We start from the raw sequence: 9,069 nt of genomic DNA on the forward strand, positions 1-9,069 counted from the left end.
ATAGGCTCTTGGGAAGTATTTTTAAGTTCCAGGATTCACATAAAAGAATTACTTTTTGAGCACTTATCAGTCTATTATTTGATGATCAAGAGAATTTGAAGAACATTATAAAACTGACTATGAATCATTTCCCTAAGATGTTTTCCTTCTTTCTCTAAGAGGACACATTTTTAAAATAAGGGAAAGTCCTAACTGACCATTAAATTTTTGCTTCAGATTCCAAAATAAATAAAAAATATTTAAGGTCAAGATTAAATAAAGACTGTAACTGAAAAGTTAACTACTTTAAAAATTTTTAATCTGAATTCAGTAGAGAGAAATTTCAATTGTGCGATATTCATTCCCAAAGTATCATATTACAAGGGTCCCATCCTGGCAGGAGAAAGCCATGGGCTCTGAGTCAGGTTCATCTCTCTGAGATGGATATGGTTTTCCTCCCGATTCTCCTAACAGTCAAAAATGCCTGAGTTCCAGTCTCATCACTTCTAAGATGGGAATAAAACCACCTACCTCCCAGAGTTACAGAAACAATGAACTGAGATAACGTATTAGTTTCCCTTCCTGAAATTAAAAAGATTTCAGTTTGAGGTTTAGTACTACCAGAGATTGTTTTTTAAAAAAAGGCCTTGAAGGGGGTAGCAGCAAACATCCGAAGTCCCCATGGTTTGCCCTGGCGTCTGTGCTCCTCAGAGTTATATGAATGAACTAATGATGATTACTAAAAATAAAACAAATTGTGAAATGTCTCAGAACTGCACATGTACAAAAAAATGAAAGGGCAATCTTCAGAACCCTTAATGACCGTAGTAGTACAAGAGCGGTATATATAGTGCAACAGAAGAAACCTGAATGAACTCAAAATCTATTTTGATAGTGAAGAAAAAAAGTTATTTCACATTCCAGTTCCAGTAATTTCTGGAATACTAAAGATTCTAAATCAATTCCTTTAGTAAACTTTTTTTTATTACTTCCGTAATCGACTAAAACATTAAAAAGTATATCAGAATTGGAGGGAGGGGTTCTGAGTTTAAATGTTTTAAATTATGATAGTGAAGTAACTTTTGAAAAAAATGAACACAAATCAGTATTAAAACCATAATATATAATTGTACACAAGTACACCATGGTCAATTTTTTAATTAACATAAAAACCAATATTAAAATCACAATAAATAGAACTATGTAAGTACATTATTACCCTAGTATTTATTGGTTTTTATTATAAGTAATAATATTTTGTAAAAGAAAACCTAAGAGAAGATCATGGATCAAGCACCTCTATATTACTCTATTATGAATGCCATATGGTATTTATAATAGCACCTCCTTTTAAATAGCTCAAGCTGTTTTAAAAGCATTACACAACTAATCCTCCCAATGCTTCTTGGGAAAAACCCAAGTTAAATAGTTTACTTCATCTAGGCAGTAGACCAGAACATCTTATAGTAATGTTCTTCTGTACTTCAAGTTCTACACACTAGTAAGGCCCGCCAGACTACTTTCACATCTGAACAGAAGAAAAATTAAATATTCAATCAGCCAAGAGAATGTAAGAAATATCGCAATGGCTCAGCCAACTAGTATAATCTCTCAGGCACAGATAACTCAGCACAGTGTGGTCACTCCATGATACAACATGGAAACTTATCTATTATTTAACTATCCATTAATTTAGCCAATCTTCCTCTGGAACTACTTACAGATCACCCTGCTATAGACTGCTCTCAGCCTAACTTTAAGAATGCGCTAGTGTTAGTTTAGGTCATCTTCATCTTATTCTACTCTTCCTGATTTTCTATTCTTCAGGTACAACTTCTACCTGTGCTATCTGTCCAGCTTCTCTTCATTCAGAAGTCCTGGAATCCCACTCATTATCCTGACTGTTCTTCTTTGTAGCTTTTCTAGGTCCACGATTATGTCCAAAATATTGGGTAGTTTAACAATTATTTTCTTGATCTGGAACTAGAACTAAAATGTTTTATTCCACATAGTAATGGTTCTCAAATTGGACTGTACATTATTACCATTATTTATTAAATCGGTTCCTAATGATGGATTTTCAGAGATCAACTAATCCAATCTCGTGTAATTATTTTTGAAAAATGCCTCAATGCATATCCTTACATATGTATACACAACACATGTACACCCTGGCGCACACACAACTATAGAAAAATAACTAGAGGGGGACTTGTTAGGTCAAAGGGCTGTATTGTTAATGCTGACCCATATCACTAAATTCGGTGATTCTCACGAAGGCTATTTTCTCTCAAAAAAACATTAAAGTACAAAAAAATAACAAAATGAATAATTTTTATTCTTAATATTACACTTCCTCTCCTTTAAGCTTAACCAACCCCTCTCCACATAAAGTTTACCTTTAGTGGTAAAAGCAGTACAGCCAATGAAAAAAATTATGTTTAAAAGTCAAGCATACAAAAAATACAGAGAACTTCTAGCCTACCATACATGCTAAACTATTGTCAACAACCCTAAGGTCGCATTCTACCATGGTGAGTACCTGAAAATCCCTGCACTTCAGGTTAAAAATTAAAGTCATTCCAAAGTCTTTGAAAAAGAGTCATATTTGTGCTGTTTTTAAGCAGCTGCAAGAGTCACCGAACTGAAAAGTCCCTTAGAGATCTACTAACCCAACCAAGTCCCGGATTTTAATGCTGAGAAAAGAGATGTCAGGAGAGTTTAAGAGATTAAACCACAACTGGTCTAGATTAGAAGCCCAACTTTCTGCCCTTGACATTAGCTCTTGCTGTAAGGGAGGCTCATTTGTAAAGACACATTTATTATATACCCTTGGTGCCCAAACCCCCTTGGTGACACACACAAAGGTATCAATTAACTATCAATTGACACTTAATGTCAACCTGAAATAAATGCTGGAGGAGACACACATATAGACAGCAGTCCTTGGCATACAGCATATATGTTGTATATACATATATGCAACTCATGAAAATGGGCTGGTGTAGTAAGTATAGCCGAGAGCCCGGACAAGGAAGTACACTCAGTGCTGCAGAGAGTAACAGGAAAGAAAAACTGAGCAGTGTTTATGTGAACCTAAATTTTCACTTAAAAATTGTATTATGACACAAATTGTAATCTTTATGCCCAAATCTTTCCAAGTTCTTATTTAGCTCCTAAATTCACCTCCTTCCATCTACTTTCAACCCATTACTTTACGCACGTAGAAGATAACAGCTCTCACTAAAACATTTATCTGCCAGGCATGAATAGGGTTGTTTAATTAAAATTTATCTACATTTAGTTAAACACACAAAGACTAGTAGCTACTCAAATTAACCAACATAATTTGCTGAAAATTCAAGGCAAAACAAGTTTTAGCAGGAAAAAACAAAAATGTGAGGCATAATGATTTGTTTGTACAAATTATGTTTCAATTACAGTTCTTAACCCAACTTGAAAATATTTAGGCTCTAGAAGGTATACTGATGGAAGATATAAAATACTCAAATTACAAAACCCAAATTCCAAATCTATCACATTTTCAAATGGTTGATAAAATTCACCACAAGTCTCTGCAGTGCTTAAACTTGATTACTTTTTGTATTTGAGCCAAAAGAAAAAATTTGAATAATGTTAACTTGGGCAAAACGAAAGTGTATACACAAACACTACATTTCTTAAACAACAGCTCTGATTTTTCTTTTAAGAAAAATCACTCTTCTAACTTGAGACTATACCTTGGAAAACAGTATGGGGATTTGAGTTACTTAGGATTTTTTTTTAAAAAAAAGAATTTTAAAGCAAGATTAACTGTTGCTCTAAGTCTTGACATTTCCCAATTAATAACCCTAAAGCTTAATGAGGCAAAACAGATTTAAGAATTGAAGATTTTTAATGAAAAGGGAAATTAAGGACAGTCTGGTGCAATGCACTGTCACCAAAATAATCTGTTCCAAGAAGACTTTAGTCTCTACATGTAAAAAACCATGAACTATCTCAAAAGAATTTCCTCTTAAAGTCTCAGTCCCAACATTTAGAAGGTCAAAGCAGACTTTAATAAAAGAATGAAAGTCAAAAAGTATGTTCTGTAAATAAACTCTGAACTTGCAACTGAGGCCTACAATATTATATATGAATATATATTAAATTTTAAAACAAGCCTATGAAATATTTTAGGATACACAAATTATTATTTTTCAAACCATACCGACTGTGTTTGCAGTGTACCATCTATTAGTAATGACCACAATAAAAGGGCAAAGATACACATAACTATGTTCAACAAGTAGAATAAACTGTGAATACCAACTATGTTAATTCTCCTCACTTTCACAAGAACTTGTAACAAAGACACATAAAAATCAAGTAAACACAATGACATACATTTTTTATGCTTCAAATGATTATTGCATCTTAGATTATCACATCCTCAAAAAAGCTTCTTTTTATACAGGTGTCACATACTGAATATTAACCTCTTCAAAGTCTATACCCAAATAGATGAAAATCATACATGGTTAATGTAGTTTTTTTCATATGTTCTCACCTAGGGTTCAATGTCGGACCTATGTGGTCAGACTATGAATCTAGAATATTTATGGACATGAGGGTGGTGTCCTTGATGCATCATAATGCATGCAAGTCATTTAAATAAAAACAACAGAGTTATGCAATTAAAATGTGAACTAGAAAAACAAAATAGACTCCTAATCTATTAATTATTCGGTAGGTAGTAAAAGTAAAATTGATTTTCCCCTGATGATAAATCTATTCATGGATTTGAAAATCACTTGTATAACTTAAAAGGAAAGTTTATAGTAACTTTGTGATATCCCTTGATAAGTGAAGTTTAGTGCTCAAATTCTTTTTTTTTAATGTTAAGGACAATACTAACACCTGAAGTTAAAATGAGAAAGAACAGAGAAAATCTTAACAAGTAAATCTAGGCAATAGAGTAACAAAACTAATTGGAAGAAGCTCTCAAAGTGGAAAAAAAAAAGTGTTCAAAGTAAAACAAAGTACACTTCAGGTGACAATTAAAGTTCTTTGAATAATCAATTTTCCTTATTTAACTGGTCTGAAAAAAATAAGGTTGCTCTGTATCTACACTAATTACCTACTCATTCTCTTTTCTAAAACTCTTGGCTCCTTAGTCTGGCCTGAAAAACACTAGACTTTTAATAGCAGATGACTGCGGAGGGGCCATTTTCACCTTGCAGACAGATCTTTGTTACTCTGGTGTGTAAAGCAGACCATTAGCACAAAGTCATTTCTAATCTCAGTTGTACAATCCACATGGTGCACATAACCCTAAAGCTCATGTTGCATAAACTGCTCTGCTTCCAGTCCTAATGACCTTGCACATCATTCAATGTTACTGCTTCACTTGCACCCATGAATTATAAGATGGCCAAAAAACTTGATGACAAAGTTATAATTTCCCCCTTTCCTGAAGGTTTATAGAAGTCAACATATCATCTAGAAGACACTGAAAAGATTTTACAATGGAAAAGATATGCATGATACACCACATTTATGAATGATATTTAAAAATACTTATGGGAAAATGTAAATGACCTCCAAATTTCACACCTGGCCGCAGCATAAATGAGTACAAGAGGAAATGAAATCGAACCAGTGGTGCCACACTAAATCCCAAGGTATTGTCTCCTCCAGTCCTAAATTCACTGTACTGTATTCAATTAAAACTTTCAGATCAAAAAGTTAGTGAACATATACCATCTACTGCTGGACCCACGCTCTGATGATATATTACATTCAAAAATAATACATCGAGAAATAAATTTTTTTGATCTATAGCATTTCCCTTTTTTTAAAGAAAATATCTGATGTGCCCAGGATTCGAGTTTATCTTCCCCTTAACCTCAAACATTTGAAGTAGCACTTTTTTCCTTCTTCCCCTTACCTATTTAAGAAACCCCATTTTAAAAGGAAAAAAAAAACCAAAAACGATAAATGAAGTGACAGGAGGTTAAAGAATGAAGAGTGTGCTCCAAGAATAAAGGGCGGTTTTATAACAGGAGGTACTTTTGTTAGCAAGTGATTGGCAGGTCTCCTCCTCCAAGTTAAAAGAAATTCCATCCATTCCCCCAAAACAGCAAAGGCGAAAAATGTCTAGTCTAACAGTTCTGAAACCCCAGAGTCCAGAGAGAGGCAAAGGGGCGGACTGGCCACTGGGGGAAGGGGAGAGAGAAGGACCAGCAGGAGACGAAAAAACAAAAGCAGAAACTCAAGGAGAAAGGAACGAAGGGACCTGGGAGGTCGGAGACAGTGGGAGGGAGAGTGGTGGAAAGTGGGAGAACACGACTGGTGGGAGGAGAGCGCTAAGCCCGACTGGGCCAGGCGTACCGCTCCTCCGCGCACCATGGACAGGGCTCAGGGCGGCCGCGGCCCAAACCTCTCTAGAGGGCAGTGGGAGAAAGCGGGCGTCGGCCCCGTCCTGCTCCTGGTGCCCGCAGCCCCCTTTCCTCAGGCCGAAGCGCCAGGCCCTGACCCGTGAAAACCAGGATCGAGTGACCCGCACCATCTGTCTTTGCCCCGGTCGCCCCCCAGAGCAGTGACACTTCCAAGCCGCGCCCGCACTTTTCGGAGCTGCCACGGGTTGGCCACCCCCAACAGCAGGCTGTGCTCAAGGGGGCCCTCTCGGACGGATTTCCCCGGAGACCCTAGCCCGCAATGAGGGCCGACACGCCCCTCCCCTGCAGCAGCTCTGGGACCCCACTGCTGGCGGGGACAGACTCACGACCGCCACCCGGCCCCCACCAAACATAGGGGTCGCGGCGGAGGCACGCGGCGTCTCTTCCCGGGACTTTGCTGGCTGGCAGAGAGGAAGCTCAGGTCATTCTCCGGGCGGACGCCGCGGTAAAGTTGGGCGATCCTCCGGGCTGCTGATCCGGAGCAGGTGCTTCCTGCCGCGGAGGACCTCCTAGTACCGATTCCAAGAAGGGGCTAGCTGGCACTCTTCCGAAAGCGCGAAAAGTGCGAAGGGTTCTGGCGAAGGCGCCCCCGGGCGCATGCAGGGAAGAGGCAGCCGGACCGAGGGAGGGGAATAATAGCCGAGTAACGGAACTTCTCCCCTCTAGACGGGATAAGGAGCCTACGGGTCAGGGGCTAGGTGCTGAGGCGGTGACCCCGCATAGAGTCCTGGAGGCAAGGGGTGAGGCTTTTTTTTTCCCCAGGTGGGACCGACAAAGCAAATTGTGAAGGTAAAAGAGCAAGAATAGGAGGCAACTCTGGGCTGGGGTAAAGACAATAGGACAGTGGAGACTTAGGGCACCCGGAGGCGCGCGGGTGCCGGGGCGGGGTGGGGTGGAGGCAAGTCCCGTAACTAAGACACCAGAGTGAGCATTGCTACTGCAAAGTCGAGACTCATCCCTGCAGAAATAAACAAACAAAAAATGGGGGCAAAGTGGAATTCGAGGGGCGAGAAAACTGCAAAACAGGACTGCTATCTTACCTCACCCTTCTGCCTAGGGTCAGCCCCGCGAGCTCGCCCAGCCCCAAAGGAGGACCAGAAGGGGCCTGCGATCGCCTCTTCGTGACCTGCCAGGAGAGGCGCGAGAGACCAGCTCGCCCCCGCAGCCCTGACCCTGCGCCCTGCCCGAGCCTCCAGTCTGCGCAGCTCCCGGCCGCGCGGTGCCGCACCTCCCTTCCCGGGTGCGCAGCCCGGCCCCGCAGCAACGCGGGGAACAAAGGGACCCGGTGCCGCCCGGCTCACCCCACCCAACCCGCGGCCCGCCCGAGGGACCGTCGCGTACCTGAAGCAGGGCCGCCAGCAGCGGCAGCAGGGTCCACGGCGCTCCCACTATCCGGCACATGGAGGCGGAGAGGGGCCGAGCAAGGAGCCGGAGGCGGCGGCAGCAGCGGCAGCACCAACAGCAGCGCGAAGAGAAGGCTCCAGGCAGTTTCCACCCCCTTCCCTTCTTCTCCCCACCCCACCCCCTTCTCCGCTGCTCTCTTCTCCCCGCCAATGGAGAGCGAGCTGATGACAAATAGCGGGCCACGGAGTCCGCGGGACTCGCACCAGGAGTAATAAAACAGACCGAGAGATCAAGGGGTTGGGGAGGGGGCGGAGAAGAAGGCGGGAGTGCGTGTGAGGGTGTGTGTGTCGGGAGGCGGCCCCCGTGGCAGCGCAGGCGATTCTGGTGTGGCCCAAAGCGCAGCGGAAGCCAGGAGGGATGCAGGCGGCAGCAGCGGGGACCTTGGCCGGTGTAGGATGCGGAGGTGGAAGTGGAGCAGGAGCCCCGCAACGCGAGGTTTCGGGCTTGTGTTTTTTTTTTTCCCCCCTCCCTCCGGGTACCCTCTCCAAGTCCGCTCGCCACGACTAGGACTCCCGGGAGAGCGCCGCAGGGAGGGCACTCCGTGTCCTGCGCGCTCCGCCTACAAAGGGTAGCAGTCCCGCCGCCTGGCGTCTCCTCTGCGTGGGGGCTGAGGGCCGCTTCTGCGCTCCCCTTTCCGGTCCCCCCGGCGAGTTGGAGATTGTTCACCGCGCGGAGGTGAAATCAGAGGACGACTTGGCCACTACCACCAAGGCTCCGTCCCGTGAAGCTGCCTGCGCTGCCGAACCTGCTGCTGGAGCGCGGGTCCTCGCCCTGCGCCGCTCAATGCGCGCGCCGCCCCACTCCCCGCCGCCGCCGCCGCCGCCGCCGCCGCGCACTCTGCTCCGCATCCGCTAGCGCGACCAGGCCCCCGCTGCCACCGCGCTTCGCCCGCTCCAGCCGCACGCGCTGCCGGGCTGCGCGGCCCTCTCCCCGCTCCTGTCCCCGCCCGCCGCCGCCGCCGCCCGCCCTCGCCCCCGCCCCCCTCCTCCGCCGTGCCTCCCCGCCCGCGTCGTGGCCAATCGGAGGCCACCAAGCTGCGGCGGTAGCCGGCCGGATCCACCGCAGCCGCCCGCCCCCGCCCCGCCGGAGCGCCCCGTTTTTGCTGCAGCCCATGGGTGGGGGTTGTCGCCGGAGGGAAGCCTGGGGTGCGCAGAACACCGCCCCGGCAGGTGGAGGGGCTGTGGGAAATAACTTGAGCAGGAACTTGATTGGTGACTGGTTCCTCTTTGGACCTTAAGGAGGAATC

At 44.3% G+C, this 9,069-nt stretch overlaps 1 protein-coding gene across 1 annotated transcript in view; it reads right to left on the reverse strand.

The window, feature by feature from the left end:
* CDH2 (cadherin 2) overlaps positions 1-8,749 on the reverse strand; it is a 206,607-nt gene extending 197,858 nt beyond the window's left edge. Inside the window, exon 1 of the mRNA XM_053913141.1 lies at positions 7,761-8,749. Coding sequence (XP_053769116.1) covers positions 7,761-7,820 — 60 coding nt within the window. The 5' untranslated portion in view covers positions 7,821-8,749. The remainder of the gene's footprint in view (positions 1-7,760) is intronic.
* Between the last annotated feature and the right edge of the window lie 320 nt (positions 8,750-9,069).

Source organism: Desmodus rotundus, chromosome 10, assembly GCF_022682495.2.
Source record: "Desmodus rotundus isolate HL8 chromosome 10, HLdesRot8A.1, whole genome shotgun sequence".
NCBI classification, from domain to species: domain Eukaryota; kingdom Metazoa; phylum Chordata; class Mammalia; order Chiroptera; family Phyllostomidae; genus Desmodus; species Desmodus rotundus.